A 20,209-nucleotide genomic window follows, 5' to 3' on the forward strand; every position below is an offset into this window, starting at 1 on the left:
TTACGCCCCTTTGAACTTATTTACTTTAATGTACTACTGCAACAGTTTGTCATCGCATTTTATGATTCAATTTTTTTTTCTGATACAATTTTTTTTTCTTACACTTATTTTATTTCTCCAATGACAATGTGGGGACGTCATTCAATAAATCATTATGCTTATTTGTTTTTTGTCTCGCCTTGATGGAGTCAAAAAGCGAGACATAGGAATGCTGTTTCTGGCGTCAGCAACGGCGGCGTCAACAATGTATTAGTTTGTGATTAGGTCTAGTTCATGGTGAACCACTATTGGTAGGTCAATGATATTTGGTATGCAGTTGTATTAGCATTGGCACATCTCATTACCATGGAGATTATTTGGCCCCGCCCCCTCAGTCAAGGTCTATTGACTATGAAACTTTGCTTAGTTTACATGTATTAGTTTGTGATTAGGTCAGTTTATGGGGAACCACTAGTGGTAGGTCAATGATATTTGGTGTGCAGTAGTATAAGCATTGGCATATCTCAGTTCCATGGAGATTATTTGGCCCTGCCCCCTCATTCATGGTCTATTGAGTTTGAAACTTTTGCTTAGTTTTCATGTTTTAGTTTGTGAAAAGGTCAGTTTAAGGGGAACCATTAGTGGTAGGTCAATGATAATTGGTATGCAGTTGTATAAGTATTAGCACATCTCATTTCCATGGAGAATATTTGGTCCCTACCCCTCAGTCATGGTCTATTGACTTTGAAACTTTTGCTTAGTTTACATGTATTAGTTTGTGATTAGTTCAATTTAAGATGAACCACTAATGTTAAGTCAATGATATTCGGTATGCAAATGTATTGGCATTTGCAAGTTTCATTTCCATGGAGATTATATAACCCCACCCCCTAATTATGGTTCATTGACTTTGAAACTTTTACATAGTTTACAAGTTAATGTTTGAGTTTAGGTTTGTTTAAAGGGAACGACTTATGAAAAGGTAATGGTATTTGGTTTGCAGTTGTATTAGCATTGGCACATCTCATTTCCATGGAGATTGTTTAGCCCTGTACCTTCAGTCATGGTTCATTGACTTTGAATATTTGCATAACTTACATGTTAAAGTATTGCTATTTTAATTTCAACATTTGCATTATCAAAATAACAAATATGCGAGACATATCTCTGTGTTAACAGTTTATTTTACTGTAGGGTGCATTAAAATATACACCTATTGACTGGGTGTGAGGGTAATAGCAAGTTTGTTGTCCCTGAGATACCAACTATTGCTCGAGGCAAAGCCGAGAGCAATAGTTGGTTAAGGAAGGGACTACAAACTTGCTATTACCCGCACAACCAGTCATTAGGTGTTTTATTATACTGAACAACACAGTCATTAAGTGTTTTTATATACCAAATTAACTAATTTTCTAAAAGTGTACATATATCATCTGAAAGAAAAGAAAAAATGTCACATAACTTGACATGCACAAGATGAACTATACGTTTTTTTTTATAGTTCTTCTTGTATTTGTAAATATTTCATTAATTGCAATCAAGACTAGAAATACTTGTGTTAAATTTTCCGTGCATATGATAAATTTAAGCTAAAGTACACCAAACGCAAATTCGCTTTTAGAATACGACGACCGAACCCATATTATGAATAAGGTACTATATTTTAGATCTTTAAAAAATGCGCGCGAAGATTTTCTCTCTTTTATAATTGCTTCTTGTAAGTGAAATTACAATCGACACAAACAGACTATACCGTTTACAATATTAGAGTTTGACGTTGCCAAGCAAAATAGTCAATGACATCATTATTGTCCAATGAAAAATAAGCATGAAAAAGTACGGGAAAGATGATTATGAAACTATTAACCGGGGTAATAGTCTTTGAAACTATTGACTGGCAAATAGTCTGTGGAATGAAATAGCACAACTATTTCATTATTTTTTATATAGAAAAAACATACTGAGGTATAATAATAGGTGTTATATACTTTACTGAAGTTGCAGCCTTTAATTTTTATGGCAAACATACAAAATGAGTTAAACCAAGTACTATGAAATTAGTACCTATTTTGTTCTTGTTATGTAAACAGGATATCATTGAGTAGTTTAAAAAAAAAAAGAAATTAGAATGATTTTTTTATATTCAAGTATATTTGTAAATTGGAATTTGCTGAACTCTATGATCAACACATTTTGTGTTCAACAGAGCAGTTTGGTTAGACTTGAGCAAAAGAGAATGTATGATCAGGCCACTTTTTTGGCCCTTTGAATTTAAAAATTAAAAAAGTGTTAAAAATCATATCAATTAACATCCTTTAGTCTATCAGATATCCGTAGTTTTATTTGTGCATTGTGTATTATATATTTTCTTTAGGGCTTCAGACATTGAAACCGAACAGCTGCCAAAAAGAATAGCCAAATTTTAGATCTTGTCATTTATATTTAAATATGAGCCAAAAAGATATTTTGCAATAAGATGTTTATGTAGGTAAAATATCTACATAATTGTTGTCTTTATATGTTAGGTTCTTTTTTGTTCTTCCTTGTTTTAATATAGAAAGATGTGTCTTTTAAACTTAATTCAGTTTTTGTATTTTTATCAAATTTCAGGTTGCTGGTCGAGTTTTGGACAGAAAATATGGTGTATTTGGGAAAGATATAAATACGACAGTAAAACTAGACAGTGAAATATACAATCCTGTTTATGAAAACAAAATAGAGTTTAGAGAATCAAATATTCCACCATCAGCTACACTGCTATTAAAGGTAAATTTATATAGTGTGGTCAAAGTTCAAGGTTTTTTTGGTCATTTTTACATACATATATATTTGATTGCATAGTGTTGTAGTTGAAATACAGGATGAAATACCACAAAAGTAAGATGAAAAAAATATGTCCACGAAATTTGTTTTCTTTACTCCAAATTCCAATTTTTTTGTGTAAAATGAAAAAAGTGCTTAAATCAAATTTTGTTCATAATTTCATGAATAATAATTTTTATTTACATTTCAGATTTATACGGTAGACAATTTTTACAAGTCTTTATCAGTAGTAGGGTATGCCACATTGAATATATTTGTAGAATCTGGTACAGAAAGACAGCCAACAGTTGACCAGCCAGGACTTCAGGTAATAATCTCTTCATATCTTTTGTATTGAAGTTTTTGTTGCCTGACAGCTTCCAGATGAGGTGACATTTAGGGATGACTTTTGTCGTTGTGTATAGTCGTCAGAACATCATGTCTGATCTAGAAAGTGACATTTAAGGTTAATTCATAACTTTCAACATTCTACAAAAGCCACTTTTGGTTGGTTAACTTTTATAGGTTACCAATAGAAACTTGTGGTAAAACTCTCCAAAAAAATATGGCAATTTAATCCAAGAAGCAACTAGTCCACTATAGACGCATGGCCTGAGACATGCACATGTACAGCATTTGGTTTTAAAAAGTTCAACCATTCCCCTAACCTGCGATAATATAGATTAATTATGGAGACTTCTTTTCGGGATTTGGGTGTAATATGTATTTTTCTATGGTTTGGTAATCATAAAATATTGTTCCACCATCTGTTTACCATGCACAGTACATTTCCATGACACTAGTCTTGTAGATATATCACATAAAGGTTTTTATATAGCACCTGATCCATAAATTATGAAACAGCCAGTAGTAGACGGAACGATAGGATGCTGTCGGATGAACAGCCAGTGGAAGACGGGACTATAGAATGCTGTCAGATGAACAACCAGTAGTAGATGGGAGGATAGGATGCTGTCAGATGAACAACCAGTAGTAGATGGGACGATAGGATGCTGTCGGATGAACAGCCAGTAGTAGATGGGACGTGAGGATGCTGTCAGATGAACAGCCAGTAGTAGACAGGGCAATAGGATGCTGTCAGATGAACAGCCAGTAGGAGATGGGACAATAGGATGCTGTCAGATGAACAGCCAGTAGTAGATGGGACGTAACCATGCTTTCGGATGAACAGCCAGTAGTAGACGGGGCGATATGATGCGAACAGATGCGAACAGACAGTAGTAGACAGGGCGATATGATGCTGTCGGATGAACAGACAGTAGTAGACGGAACATAATGATGCTGTCGGATGAACAGACAGTAGTAGACGGGAGGATATGATGCTGTCAGATGAACAGACAGTAGTAGACAGATCGATATGATGCTGTCAGATGAAGAGCCAGTGTAGACAGGATGATATGATGCTGTCGGATGAACAGCCAGTAATAGACTGGATGATTTGATGGTGTCAGATGAACAGCCAGTAGTAGACGGGATGATAGGATGCTGTTTGATGAAGAGCTAGTAGTAGACAGGACGATATGATGCTGTCGGATGAACAGCCAGTAGTAGACAGGATGATATGATGCTGTTGGATGAACAGACAGTAGTAGACAGGACAATATAATGCTGTCGGATGAAGAGCCAGTAGTAGACAGGATGATATGATGCTGTCGGATGACAAATCCAGATAATCAAGTGCTCTATAACTGTAACCATAACAGATCTACTGTCGCATTTGGCATTTTAAACATTGGTAACTTTAATGCTACACAAAGACAACAACATCGTAGATTACTGCAAGGAAAATCTTTATTATGGTCTACATGTTTCGCCACTTACGTGGCGTCTTCAGGACAGTTTAAACATAGAAAACAAATACTGAAGTACATAAAATGCGGTGCATATGGGGTTACAAAGGTTAACAAGACGTAACTTCACAATAATTGATTTGACGACGTTAAAATGAAAGTGAAAGTAAGAGTTGATAATGAATTGTCAGTGTCTTTTCCAAAATGGACAACACCTCACAGGACAGTACGTTTTGCCATGGTCTTCTTTTGATCTTGAGTGGTAGTAGTTCATTTGTTGACTTTCTAGAATAATTCGGCAATCTTGGAAGGGGTCGATATTGTCAATGCGGTGTGGTTGTCAAATACAACGCTGGTTTGGCAAAGGTAGATCGTCTAGATTTAGGGGTTCACAAAAAAAATTAAGGTTGCATCGAGTGAACCAACACCTTCTAATGGTACAGGCTGATAGAGAGTAATTAGGATGGATACCTGGAGGGATGCTGCGGTTGTCTTAAAACCTCAGGAAAATAATGCTACACAAAGGCAACAACATCGTAGATTACTGCAAGGAAAATCTTTATTATGGTCTACATGTTTTGCCACTTACGGTGGCGTCTTCAGGACAATTTAAACATAGAAAACAAATACTGAAGTACATAAAATGCGGTACATATGGGGTTACAAAGGTTAACAAGACGTAACGTCACAATAATTGATTTGACAACGTTAAAATGAAAGTAAAAGTAAAAGTTAATAATGAATTGTCAGTGTCTTTTCCAAAATGGACAACACCTCACAGGACATTCCGTACCATTCCAAAAGGCTTCACTCGGAAAGAGGTACTACTTCCAATTGCGTCGGGAATGTATTAAGATGTATGATAGTCGCACATGTAGGGCATGGTGGAAGTTGTGGTGAATTTGTTACATTTTGCGGTTGTTGTACACTATCCATGTTGCAACTTTATTTCAACAATAATTGTGTGGTTCTGCAGTTCAGTACGTTTTGCCGTGGTCTTCTTTTGATCTTGAGTGGTAGTAGTTCATTTGTTGACTTTCTAGAATAATTCGGCAATCTCGGAAGGGGTTGATATTGTCAATGCAGTGTGGTTGTCAAATACAACCCTGGTTTGGCAAAGGGTGAATCGTCTAGATGCAGGGGTTCACAAAAAAAATTAAGGTTGCATCGAGTGAACCAACACCTTCTAACGGTACAGGCTGATAGAGAGTAATCAGGATGGATACCCGGAGGTATGCTGCGGTTGTCTTAAAACCTCAGGAAAATAATGCTACACAAAGACAACAACATCGTAGATTACTGCAAGGAAAATCTTTATTATGGTCTACATGTTTTGCCACTTACGGTGGCGTCTTCAGGACAATTTAAACATAGAAAACAAATACTGAAGTACATAAAATGCGGTGCATATGGGGTAACTTTTGGCGAAATTCAAATTCATGTGCTTACCCCTAAATTTCCTATGTCATAATGCTTATGTTATTACGTCACAACCGATTGTTTGATGATGTCGTTTACGCCCGGTGTAACTCATTCATAAAAAACAACTGAAGATTTGTGTATTGTCATTATTTATAGAATTGTAAGTTTTTACTTTGTGAGAAGTTGTTCCATTGTACTCTGTCTTATTTTAAGATTGCAAGACGTTCAAGCATTAGAAAAGTTCTAATTTAAAGGATAAAGGTAAACTATAATATTTATTCCTGTATACTTTCAGATATCACTGAATGAAGGAGCACATCAGTTAAGGCTGTACAGCCAGGGACCAAATGGTGTTGATCCACTCTCAGAGACTAGTCTTAGGGATGCTAATATAAGAATTGTACCTTGTGCTTCAGCTCTTGTCAGGCTAACGAGAGTACCTAAAGGTTCCACAGGAAAAGCTTTAGAGGTTAGATCCAATACTTTATAAAAACAGGTTTATAACTGTACTATACACCTTATCGCTATTTGTCCGCCATTTCTGGACATCACAAAGGTGCCCGTAAAATTTTGACATCATAATAGAAAGTATCTGACACCACAATGGAAAAGTGATTGTTGTATGACGTCAATAGTTCAAGCAGCGCCAAAGAGCGATAAGGTGTATTGAAATGTACTTTGGAGTATTCTTTGTGTTTTAAAGTTAGTTATGAATTTCCATTGTTTTATATACTGTAATCATATTCAATACAAATCAGATATAATATCTATTGACTTTCCACATTTTTTGCAGTATGCTTTTTTAACAGACTGTCAATTTCTAACTTCTAATGATATGAACAAAAACTTACAATGACTTTTCATGTTGTAATAACATATTGCTACTTTTCAGCAAAGTAAAGTACCAGAGACAGATTGGTTAAGACTTGGACTGTACATTCCCAGACCTAGGTACACTGATCGTATTTACTATTCATCCAAATGTTTACCAACAAAAGGAGAGAGTCGCTTGTTTCACTCTATGATGAAAAGACCATCAATATCCATGAGAGATGCTGTAGCTAAGCTAGCAAAGGCTAAAGAAAGTTTCTACAGGAGTGATAAAAATATTGAGGAATATATCAGGGTAAAGTTCTAACATTTCCTTCCTTAAGACTCACCATTCTGATAAAAACATGATGTGAGAAGTTGTATATAAGTTAGTAGAGGTTAACAAGATCCATGAGGAGTAATGAAAACATTTGGTAGATCATATAAGGTTCCAACATTTTCTTCCATAAAATTCACCATTTTGATGAAATCAAAAGGGAATATTTATAAATTTTACTATGAACTGTGAATATTTCAATTGTTGTAAAAATGATTTCTGAATCTGCAGGTTAAAGTGCATGTTGCAGGTCAATAGTTACTGAAGAAACCTGAAGTTGGCTGCCTTCATCAAATTTGATTGGATAAACACATAACACCTTCAAAATATTAACATGTTGTCTTTCTTTAATATATCAAACAATGAAACAATAACTCACCATAATGAAACTTTGATTTTGTCATTTCAGAACAAGCTTACAAAAGGACAAGACAATAAAGCTATAGATCAGGATCTGACTTACATCTGTCAGTATAATCCTAAGAGTGGTGTTAAGGTAAGTTGTTATTACAAGGGACAAGACAATAAAGCTATAGATCAGGATCTGACTTGCATCTGTCAGTATAATCCTAAGAGTGGTGTTAAGGTAAGACCAAGACAATAAAGCTATAGATCAGGATCTGACTTACATCTGTCAGTATAATCCTAAGAGTGGTGTTAAGGTAAGACCAAGACAATAAAGCTATAGATCAGGATCTGACTTACATCTGTCAGTATAATCCTAAGAGTGGTGTTAAGGTAAGACCAAGACAATAAAGCTATAGATCAGGATCTGACTTACATCTGTCAGTATAATCCTAAGAGTGGTGTTAAGGTAAGTTGTTATTACAAAGGACAAGACAATAAAGCTATAGATCAGGATCTGACTTACATCTGTCAGTATAATCCTAAGAGTGGTGTTAAGGTAAGTTGTTATTGAGGTATACAACTAAGACTTATGTCTTATACTCATATAGACATTCACTTTGTTAAATTATGTCTTCTTCTGCTGCTGATGATATTTCTCCACTGGCTATGTGGAAATTTAACAAAGGAGAGAGGAAAAATATTGTAATTTTATAGCAAACAGAAGGATAATGTGCTATTATATAAAAATAAGGAGAAGTGGTATGATTGCCAATGAGACAACTATCCACCAATTTTCAAATGAAGAAGATGTATAGGCAACCGTACCATAGGTTATTTCAGAAAATTGTGCTTGAAAAGGACAACAATGGCTCTCTTGCTGATAAAGCATACCAATAACTTGATGTCATAATTAGTATAAAGCTCAATTACTAGTTTATTGCGCAAAACAATTTAACTTCTCTGTGGTTTAAATAATTAGAATAACCTGTCTGAGTGTTGTATGTTAATACCAATGGAAGAAACAGTTTTAACAATAATACACATACACTGTTGTAATTAATGCTGAATTCTATTAGATAACAGAAAAATTGGTTAATACTCTGCATCTCCTTTTATTCATAGAAAAAAATTCCCCTGCATAAGAATTTTCATTAGTATATTTCTGGTTTTTAGATTGCAGTAGACAGTGCCTTAAATCTACCATGGACAAATTTTACACATGCACACATCTGTCTTAATCCACCTGGAGCTTTCTATATGGTGAGTTAAACAATAAGAAGATGTGGTATGATTGCCAATGAGACAACTCTCCATCAGAGACCAAATGACATAGAAGTTAACAACTATACGTCACCATACAACTTTCAACACTGAGCAAAACCCATACTGCATAGTCAGCTATAAAAGGCCCTGAAATGACAAATGTAAAACAATTACACATACAAAAGTTTTCCTTCACTATAGGTTTTTATGGTTTGATAGCTGTATAGAAATTTACTCTACCGACCGTGCAAGACCCTAATGGGTAGTCAAGGTTGTTAAAACCCCCTCGTTGAAAAAACACACATTAATTTCATTTTGTTCTTAACTTAAATTGTGCTCTCCTTGTCCTTGTCTAAAATGTAAAAAATTCTATCACACACCAAATAAGCAAATATATATATTTTTTTAATACTTGATCCTCAGCATCAACTTATACCTTCAGTGAAATAGGTAAAGTTATAAATTATTTACTTGTAATCAAATAATGACTTTTAAGGTACCTTTTTTTCATTGGTTCTTTCAACATGTGTTATCTATTTATAGGGAGCACCTCATGCAGCCTATGATAAACTAACATTTACAGAGTTATTGGACTTGAAGAGTACCAACACTTCACCTACATGGAAAGATGGCTTCAAGGTAAATTAATTTTGTATAGCATTACATCTGAATTATAGAAAGTAAATAAACAAATGTTCAGTTAGATTTTTTTGTATGTACACAAATGAAAAGAAAAGGTTATAAAAAAATATTATGGCTGTAATTAAAAATTTTGACAACTTAATTTTATTTGCAGCATTTTCCAAGAAGGTCTTTTCACAGATTCCTTTGTGCCATTATACATCTACAAGAAGTTCAAGTTACCATAGCAAGGGAAAACTATAAATATGGTTTGCTGGAACAGGTATATATAATCTTTTATTAGGCCAATTAAAATTAATTGATAGATTTTCATCCCTGCTCGCCCCTCTGAAATCGTCCTGCCCCGTTTTTTTTATTTTTAAAAATTTACTATTTCCGGATTTTGTTCATTTCCGTTACCGGTAACCGCTGATAATTTTGTTTCATTCAAAACTTCCTGTTTCAAATTTCGGTTTTCGTATTTCTTCAAGTAATATAAGTTGACATATTCTTCTGCTCAATGATGACAACATTATCTTCTGAGAATATAGATTGATTACTAGAAGGGCATGAAATATTAGGGTTATGAGTAATAGGCGGTGTCCAAGAACACTAATCGCTGTATGTCACAAAATCAGGTAATAGATAACCGTGGATTTTTTCATACTACCACAAAAAATTTTGCGGTCGTATATTGGTATCACGTCGTCGTCTGCGTCGTCAGAAGACATTTGGTTTCCGACAATAACTTTAGTATTTGTTTTTTTTTGGGGGGGGGGAGGTCTATTCGCAACAGCATAGTGTTTTGCACAAAAGCAAAAATTAAGGGGGGGGGGGGGGGTAAATTTTTTTTTTTTTTTTTAGGGGGGGTCAATTTGCAACAGCATAGTGTATTGCAGGAAAGCAAAAATTGAATATGAATTCAAATCATATAACCAATTCTAAGTTCTTTGACTACAGTTATTCTGTGTCAGAAACCTATTATGTGACAAATATTGAATTACAATACCAAATTCAGACCTGTATCAAGCCCGAATATTGTGTCCATTTTTGCCCCAACTGTTCAGGGTTGGACCTCTGCGGTCGTATCCAGCTGCGCTCGGCGAAGCAATTTATTTATTTATACAATGACTTTATGTCAGGAAATTTGGACTGTGAATAATATCCAAAGTGCAAAAATCGTGGAACACTTTGGTACAAAAACATGACTGGAATACAGTAATTAACACAAGCACGAACTTGTGTGATTTATGATCGTATATTGAGTACAAAGAGTCGGCCAACGTACAAAATGTATTACATGTATAGCAAGCCCTTAGATTTACCCCAAGGCTGTCGTTTTTGTTGACAAAAAGCAAAGACTCTGTCCCCAGCCCCTCAATAGAGTCATTAAACAACTTCGTTTTGGTTCAGTTCATGTTTTACATTGTGATTATATTTGCACCTTGCATACATGTAAGAATCTTAAAAGCATCAACCCTAGTATTTTCAACACAGTTTGAGTTTTCATTTCACTCTGTACTCATAATATTTGTGTTGCATACCAATGCATATGCTTCATTTTATGGGCACTATAAATCATAGCTTAGAAAGCAAAATAAATTTGATCTAAGTAAGTGTAAAAGAGAACATTTCTCCACGTTTTTGCTATTTACTAAAAATACGTTTCTAAAGCGGCAATTACATGTAGAACAGTGGTTGCCAATCAGAAATATTAATTTAAAAATTTGAAAAATAATGTAGAATTCTTTATAAATTATATACATGATATAAGCTTGTTATTTCTCTTGTATATTAACAACACGTCACAAAAGGGTTTAAGAGGAAATAAAAATTAAAAAATAAAATCCTCCCATCTGCCCCATTTTAAAAAAAAATCTGGATGAAAATCTACTAATTAATTTTAGTTGGCCTTATAATATCATATTATTTAAAAGCTGTGATTTGTCCATTCATGACTTGTTTGTATAGAAACATGTATTACATGCATGGATATTACTAAAAATTGATATTTAAAATTTGGAACTATTAAAAGTATTGTATAATAATGTTATAATGGACAGCTTGTATCTTAATTGTTTGAAGGAGTGAAAAGGGGGTACACACTTGAAGTTATTCAATGAATTTATTCAACACACAATGATCATAGCTTAAAAAGGCTCCCAGTAAATGATTTGATTTTTAAATTAGATGCTACAATAAGAATTAAAACGAATGAGAAGTGGAAGAAAAAAGTTCAAATAAAGAGAAGAATGACAAAATTGAAATTTGAAAAACCAAATTTTTTTTTAAAAGGAGCATTGAACTTTATGGAGTGCATGGTAGCTTCTATTTGAAAAATATTTTTTCTAAAGGAATATTGTTGATATTATTAAAATTATGAAATTATCATTTTGGAATTATATTCCATTTCAGGCATGGACAGCAGTCCAGTTATTTGTAGATAAATATACCTACACAACAACCTTCCAACTACCTCTGTTTCAAGGAGCTCCAACTCCTCAGATGTTAAAACAATTAGCTAGAGAACCATGTAGAGACTGGATGGAGAGAAATATCAGGAATAATACAGTAAGTGATTAAAACAATATAACTAGGGATTACAATATTTTGTGTTCTCATTTACTGCAGATCCTAAGGAAAATATGTATAATTTAAAATCAGTGCAAAAGAAAATAGAAAAATACACAAAAGCTCACTGTTCACAGAAAGGTTTGTTTCTATCATATTAAGGAGCTGATAGCTCTGAGGTGGAAGAAGATTCATTTAAGGATAACTTGAATTACAATGAAAGCAGACTACACCAACCCAGCCTACTCTATAACCTCACCCCTGTCTGTCAATTTTAATTTTGGAGTTAAAAACCTCAGACAATACACAACTGGATTAAAATACCAACTAAAATCAAAATTGTGTAAATTACATATGGAGATATCTTTAAAATTATAGATTTGTAAAATAGAGAAGAGCATACAGAAGAAATAAAATGGTTTCAATTCTTATGCTGTATAAAATGGTATATATATATCACACTATGTTATGGCGCCGACACCTTTGTGATTTTCAGATTTACCTACTAGAAGGAGCCTCTGTATTTGTAAGGGTATCAGATGGCAGAAGAGATGATGAACTGGCTGGTAATGTGACTGTTAGTAAGCTGGTATGTAATGTGAAATCTAGTTCAAAACTCTAATTTGCATATAATTTTAAAAGTTCTCCTCATAAAGAACATGTGCACTGAGTTTCAAGTTTCAAGTTGATGTGACCTGAATGTACCTTATACCATAACTTTAACCTAAACATTTAACCTGATACAGGCGGATGAACATAGACTGAAAATATAATCCTCCTACTGTCTATAGTGGGTTATAAAAATTCATGTGTCATCAGCTTTAATTAGGACAAATTTTATGTTCTTTAGTAAGTAAATTGTAAAAATACCTGTTTAAAGTCATATAAAAACAAGTTTCTTTAAATTTTAATGTTATAAAAATTATGGAACCAATGCATATATATAAAAATAAGAAGATGTGGTATGATTGCAAATGAGACAACTCTCCACAAGAGACCAAATGACACAGAAATTAACAACTATAGGTCACTGTACGGCCTTCAACAATGAGTAAAGCCCACAACGCATAGTCAGCTATAAAAGACCATGAATTGGCAAATGTAAAACAATTCAAACAAGAAAACTAACGGCCTAATTTATGTACAAAGTAATGAACAAAAAACAAATATGTTACACAGCAAAAATATATATATGCATATATACTAAACTAAGTCCTGTATGCACGTTTTTTTTTTATAATTATTACGAATCTATAACATATTATTGACAAATAATATTTTCATTCAGTGATTATTAATATCAAGCTAATTAACTTTCGAGTTTGTTGCCGAAGTTTACCTGATCTTGACAATGATAAACAATCAACACAGAGCATGTGTAACTCGTGACAAAAAAGTGAAGTGATAGAGCCATGATATTTGGTTTTTTTTTATATTTTCCCTGCGTTTCCATTTGTTATTTAAACTTTTCCTAAACAGTTGCTAAATGATTTGTTATATTACATTTGTTCTTTCATAGTCAGTTATTACTATTTACTGTCCAGCGCATGTTTGTTTACATTCTTTCATCACGGTTTTCCCTCGTACTTGCGCTGTGCGATGGCCGAAGTTCTAAAGAGAGGTCTCAAAGTAATGGTTATTGCATACGAGAAAATATTGGCAAATTGGTGTACGGGTGGACAATAATTCAATATCAGTACATTTATGAAGATTTTGATGCTATAAAGGATTTTCTTTTACAAAAAAAGTTAACATACACTTGTTTTATAGTAAAACTTAGCCATTCAAGATTTTAAAACATTTCTAATTTTTTTTTTAAATTTGAAGTTTCAAATGACTTTAAATACAGTTAAAATCAGTGCTAAGAAAAGTGTTTGTGCAAAGATACCACTCAAAAATACACAAAAGCTCATCGTTCACAAATAGGTTTATTACTATCATATTAAAAACTTTGGAATTCAAGTATTTGGCTTGAGAAGGTATGGATCTTAACAATCTTCTGAAAATCTTCCAACAATTAAATCAAAATGTGTCAGTAAAAGCAATCACTATAATAGAAAAACAAAGGAAATGGGGTATCTATCCACGACACAAAATCAGTACATGCACAGTAAAAAAACCAAAAAAAGCAAAGGAACAGCACTTTTATTGCTATTCTTGATCTCAGAATCTCAGTGAGGCCTTCAACACGGAGCAAAAAAAAACAAAAAAAAAACTCTCACCTCACTGCAAGTTTAAGACGGCCCCTAGCACCAGTTTGAGCAAAATTCTTTGCAAAATGATTTGGATAGACTTTGTAAGATGTATCACCACGAAATCGGGCCTGGTCAAAAAAGACCATACTGAAAAGTAGTACATATCTAAAACAAAATAGTTCCTATGCATAGGTGTAAATATAAAACTATGTAGAATATATTTCAGTTGTTTTAAAGGTATCAAATGAAAGGTGAAGGATTGGTGATCCTTGTAGAACACATATTGACTGATAATTTTGAATAATACAAAAATGTATGAATGAATTCTTAAATTGAGGGCATATATTGCCTGTTTCTCAGATATGAAGTATTGGTGTAATCCAAAGCTCCGATAACCAGTATGGTCTCATGTATAAATAAAGGTATATTGACACCGCCCCCCACCCCTCATACAATGTTTGGAGATGGCAAAATGAAACGTGGATAGGAATGGTATCTGAAATGTTTAGACTTTGACTGTGTTATTTGATTCTGAAGGTTGAAGTAAATACAGATTATATTCCTGCCCAACTTGAAGCTGACTATACCAGGGAAAGACCAGGCAAGGTGTTAGAATCTTTTGTTCCACCAGGCAAAGCACCAGATCAGTTTAATGATAGTCTAGCTATTAAGTTTAAAAATGTAAGTGTAGCAAATGTTAGAAGAAATGGTAACTCCAGGTAAAATTGTTCATAAACTTATAATTTTTAATTAACCTTCAAGTAGAAAACTTCGAAGTTTGACAAAAATATCATTTTATACAGGAATATCATTTTATTACCTGTCAACAACTAAAGTAGTTAGATTCTCTCATTATACAATTTGATGAATAAAAGAGGACCAACAAAACAGAATCGTCTACTGTGGATTCATTTTTATTCGTGGTATACCAATTTTCGTGGGTTTCGTGGGTCACAGCGAACCACGAATTTAAGAATTCAACGAAGAATAATCCCGAGAAATGTGTATGGAGTCGGATATTTATTTCCGGTTATGTTATGCAGTTGTAGTATAGTGTTGACTAGCGATAAACATTGTAACATAACACGTGTTTTTATTGAAAGAAGATACAAGTATTTTGATTAAATCAATAATTAATATATCGAATATCAGTGATAATTTACTTTTTAAAATTGATTAAAACTGTTCATGGAAAATTACTGCAAGTTGTTAATTACCGTGTCATAGTTTGGTTTACTGGTGATTAAAAATCAATAGGATTAAGTACGGGGATGTTACCCGTAGGTAATATTTTTTATGACAGGAACATTTATTTTCACACCTTTTACTTATATGACTGTTTATTATATCGTGATTAGGGAACTGAGCTTTCAATCATAGAGTTTTGAATGCCTAAGAAAATTCCGAAAAGAATTTATAAATTGTAAAACAAACAAATAATTAGTTTTCTCTGTCCATTATTGTAATAGAAGTTTTCAATGAACACTTTAACCTAGAATGACCAAGCGAGGATTTTGACAATTCAAAACTTTTTCAATGAATTCCTTCGCTTTTGTTTGTTTTATTATTGATCAAATCAAGGAGGTTATATGATCTCCTAAATCGAAAAGAAATCCACGAATTACGTATTTGATTTTTTTTTTTTTTTTTTTTGTAATCAGCGATCCACGAATTTACGTACACCACGAAATGTCTTTTTTTCTCTATCCACGAAAATTGATACCCACGAAAATAAATGAATCCACAGTATGTTATATGCCGTTTATGTTATTTGCTGAGCTCTTAATCATGACATGTCCAGAAAAAAAGGGAATTAATTTAATAGACTACTAAAGGTAGCACTCCACAGTTAGGTGTTTAGTTTCCCATTTTGGCTCCTGTGGATTTTTCAAATATGAAAGCTGCTGCTAGTGTGCAATAAAATTCATTTTTGGATAGCTGATGATTAATACTGCCTTCATAGCAGGTTTATAGGAACATCTGGATTGTGTAATGTATGTATTATGGGCTGTTTTCTGTATGACAGTCCGTATTTTCATATCCATACCAGACATTGGTCTGGAAATTATTGTAATGTTTTTTCCAACTTTTTGTGTCATGAACATTGTAATTAATTTTTAAAAATGAAGCAAAAGACACCCAATTTTCATTTGCTCATTTGGTAGATTAATGTCAATAGTTTCAGAAAATGTATCACTCAAAGGGATTGAAATTCTAGTTTGAACCAAATTTTGGGGGAATATGTGACATTTTCATCCCCCTTTTTGCAATATTTTTTGGTAAATAAATGCAGAATGTTGCCACGGATACACAAAAAATGAATTATATTTCACCATTTTAACTTTGGAAAATCAAATCTATGGAAGATACTGATTACATACATATTCAAGTGTATGACAAAAACAGTTGGCTTCATGTATTAGAAAGCCAGGAATAGAAGATGATTCAACATTTTGTGGTTCAATTTTAATTTTATTTTCTAACTGTGGAGTGCTACCAAAGATTTGCCTTTATGACAAATCCTTTAAAGGCAATATTAACACAATGCTTTAACTAAAGACCACCAATGACAAGGTTTCTGGCTTTGGACAGGCACATTAAAAACATGGCAGGTTTAACTATTTTTTTAGTACCCTTTTTATGTCAATCAGTGGAATAAAAAAGTTAGTAGAGGAACATACATTAGAAGGCACAAATCTATAAAATCATCATTATAGGAAGAAAAACACATGTACAAGATCATTTAATAAAATATTTAGGATCATGTGTCCATTCTTGCAGCACTAGTTTAAAGTTTAAAATAATCCCTATTTTTTTTAATAACACTCTTATCAATACATCATTGAATGATCAATGGCATGTTTAAACAGTCATTTTTGTAGTTTTTTTACCAATTGTAACTTTTGCAAAAAATTAAAGAAATGTAAATATATGAGTTTTAACCAACATTCCCACATTTAAAGACAAATTTATAATCTTTAAATGGTTTTGCTTTTCATCATGACTTGTGAGCTATAGAATTACTGTCTGTGATCATAAATATAAGCTTCCAGATTTTTTATAAGAATTTAAAATATGTAATTATGTCTTTTTTCCCAGTTGGTGTACAAATTATATGAAGATGATAAAGTCAACAAGTGAGAGAAACTGTAGATCAACACATTAATGGGCTTCCATGACAGATCATCATATATATGACTGGACTTCTTTGACAAATCCTCTGTAGATGATACATCAAAACAGAATCAAACTAAGTACTTACAATGACTAAAAATGTTAAAATGTTGGTATGGCCACAATTGGTTTTTGCTGATTTATTGTGGAGTTCCATTATACAAAAGTTTTTATGATATATAACCAGTCGTAAGATTTCCAAAAGATAGTTTCGAATTACAGCTTGGCTGAATTGTTATAATCTTTGCAAAACTAATGATGATTTTCAGATGTTATTTTTGTATGTTTTATTTGAAAATTACAGAAAATCTGCAATATTTCTTTATAAGATCAAAAGAAAAAATAGAATTGATGAACAAATTTAAAAATAGTTCATTGTGGGCTCTCTAGTATTTTAAAAAAAGTGTATGAGGTGAACTCCAATCTTTACTAAAGATTCAGATATCTTGGTTTCTTGACAAAAGGATGTTAACTCTCGACTTATTTCAGGTTTTGATGCTTTTATTGATAGAAACTTCCTTGTCAAAAAACATTTTGCATACAATAAAAAAAATTTAACACCAGATCAGAAGTAAGATTTTTTTCTTAGTCTAATTTCATGTACTTTTACCAATCAGATCAAATTAGTTGACATTCTTTAGCTAGAAATTCAAAAAGTATGTGTTTTTAATAATACATAAAGTTGTTTTTCAAGTGACTCAGAGAGACAGTTCAGCAGCACTGATTGATATGTAAAATGATTGATTTGTCTTGTTTCTTTTTTGTTTGTTTACCTTTTAACACTATATATATAGACATATAGCCTTTTGTTAGAAAATGTACCGATAAACGATGTATGACATGTCCAAATTTAATAGAAGAAAGTTCAATTTATTTTAAAAATGGAAAGCATTTCAAAATTAAACAAAACATGTCTTGTAAAAGTTCAAACGTCATTTATTCTCTCATATGTTCAAATTGTGAGGAATTCTATATTGGAGAGACAAAAAATGAACTGTGTACTAGAATGACTGTTCATAGGCAGCAAACCAACGATGAAGATTTAACAATCATCCGGTCTAACGACCATTTCCATATTGTTCTAATGGACGATTTTAAATATTTCCATTGTATATGGTGAATCGTCAAAATGATTTTCTCCGGAAGAAGAAAGAAGAATTATTCATAAACATTCTTAACCCTGGATTAAAAGATAAATAATATTTTATTTTTTACTTAAATTTTAACATTTTAAAGACTTTACTCAATTTTTTAAATGACATTAATAGTCTCCCTTGTATTTGTTAACGTCATACTATTGTTAACGTCAATCAATTGTTTTGTATAACACTTATGTATACAAGTCACATTACCTGAAGATCTGTAAAAGCAGTGAAAGCGCTAGCAAAAGTGATGAATTGAAACCGTTATTATCTTTTATTAATTTTCTTATATTAGTTTATATTGACATTATTTACTATTATTATTGTAATATAATTTCATTATTTATTTATTTAAGATTGTACAACCTTTCCAGTGGAACAGATTATTTGTGTATAGATTAAATATTTATGTTTAGATTAATTTTAGTATGCAATATATTGTTGTGTTCACCAGAAACATAAATTGTCATTTAAGATTTATAATTTGTCATATCTCATCCAAACCCCAATTTTGATTATCTTAGTCTTTTAAGGCATTCAAAATGTCATTGAATTTTATTTTGTATACACATATCCTTGTTTACATTCTTGTGTATGTATTTTTCTGTTTTACATTCCATGTTTATGTATTTTTGTATTCAAACATATATTTTGTTATGTATACATTCTTTGTGTATGTATTTTTGTTGTGTTTATGTAATGTAGAGATCACTATCATGTTATCAGATTTTTCTAGCCAATCTCTTCGGCTTAAACACTAATAGGAAAATAAATTGCTACCTACTTTTATCTTTGGATCAAAATTACTGTTTAGGGATTTCCATGCAGTTACAATAAAAGAGGTTTGATGTAATGACACAAATTTTCTCAATCCATTTAACAATCTATGTATTCATTTGTTAGATATCAGCATTTATTTTCTACAATTTTTGGCTCAATAATTTCCATAGGTTTCAACTTTCTTGCATTCGAGGAAAAACTGAACAAACTTCCATAAGAGCCTCATTTTGAGTTACATGTATCACAATTCATATTTAGATATGCATCTAACCCAAAAAGATATTTCGCTTAGAATTGTCCAGTACAAAGATGTTCATGCGAATAAAATGTCATTTTGTGTTTCACTGTTGCTCATATTTCATTGTATCAACAAGTATGTATAAAATGGCCATTTATGTCAATTATGACATGTTTTGGATGTAAAATAATATCCAAATTAATATTTCTGCACTGAATTGACCCAAGAAATAACATCTTGTTTCTCTATCAATTCAAATTAAATTTTTTTTTAAAGAATTGAAGATTTTTACTGCAATATCAGGCAACACATAATACATGGCTCTTATCATACACCTTTTTAGGCAGTCTTCATTAAAGAAATGTAATATTATACCTTGTGAATTTTGGATAATTTTTGTTTGTTGTTTTTTTTGGCAAATAGCTTACAAAAAAAGATTTTTTATTTTCATAAAAAGTTCAATGTAGCACCTATATGATTATTTCATGTATGATTAGTAGTTGTAGTAAGCTTAAGGTTCCAGTTATCCAATGTTACCAATGTTTTTTATCTGATTTATGTCATGCCATGCTTACACATTATTTTATATTTTAACATTTTGTAGTGTTATTGTCCATATAAGTTTATGTTTTTATGAAACCAAATTTAAGAATCCATCCATCATTACAATCTGGTAAACATATTTATTTGTACTTTTTATTCTAGTTTGTTATATT

At 32.2% G+C, this 20,209-nt stretch overlaps 1 protein-coding gene across 5 annotated transcripts in view; it reads left to right on the forward strand.

Annotated features, from left to right (window-relative positions):
* LOC127733070 (uncharacterized) overlaps positions 1 to 20,190 on the forward strand; it is a 101,703-nt gene extending 81,513 nt beyond the window's left edge. For all 5 annotated transcript variants that reach the window (XM_052242347.1, XM_052242355.1, XM_052242365.1 and 2 more), the window contains 12 exons: positions 2,590 to 2,745; positions 2,993 to 3,109; positions 6,310 to 6,483; positions 6,907 to 7,140; positions 7,571 to 7,657; positions 8,683 to 8,769; positions 9,316 to 9,411; positions 9,569 to 9,676; positions 11,809 to 11,964; positions 12,461 to 12,553; positions 14,697 to 14,840; positions 17,259 to 20,190. In XM_052242347.1, the coding sequence (XP_052098307.1) occupies positions 2,590 to 2,745; positions 2,993 to 3,109; positions 6,310 to 6,483; positions 6,907 to 7,140; positions 7,571 to 7,657; positions 8,683 to 8,769; positions 9,316 to 9,411; positions 9,569 to 9,676; positions 11,809 to 11,964; positions 12,461 to 12,553; positions 14,697 to 14,840; positions 17,259 to 17,300 (1,494 nt within the window). In that variant the 3' untranslated portion in view covers positions 17,301 to 20,190. The remainder of the gene's footprint in view (positions 1 to 2,589; positions 2,746 to 2,992; positions 3,110 to 6,309; positions 6,484 to 6,906; positions 7,141 to 7,570; positions 7,658 to 8,682; positions 8,770 to 9,315; positions 9,412 to 9,568; positions 9,677 to 11,808; positions 11,965 to 12,460; positions 12,554 to 14,696; positions 14,841 to 17,258) is intronic.
* Positions 20,191 to 20,209: the final 19 nt, after the last annotated feature.

The sequence above is a fragment of the Mytilus californianus genome, unplaced genomic scaffold, assembly GCF_021869535.1.
Source record: "Mytilus californianus isolate M0D057914Y unplaced genomic scaffold, xbMytCali1.0.p SCAF_1, whole genome shotgun sequence".
In the NCBI taxonomy this organism is placed as follows: Eukaryota; Metazoa; Mollusca; class Bivalvia; order Mytilida; family Mytilidae; genus Mytilus; species Mytilus californianus.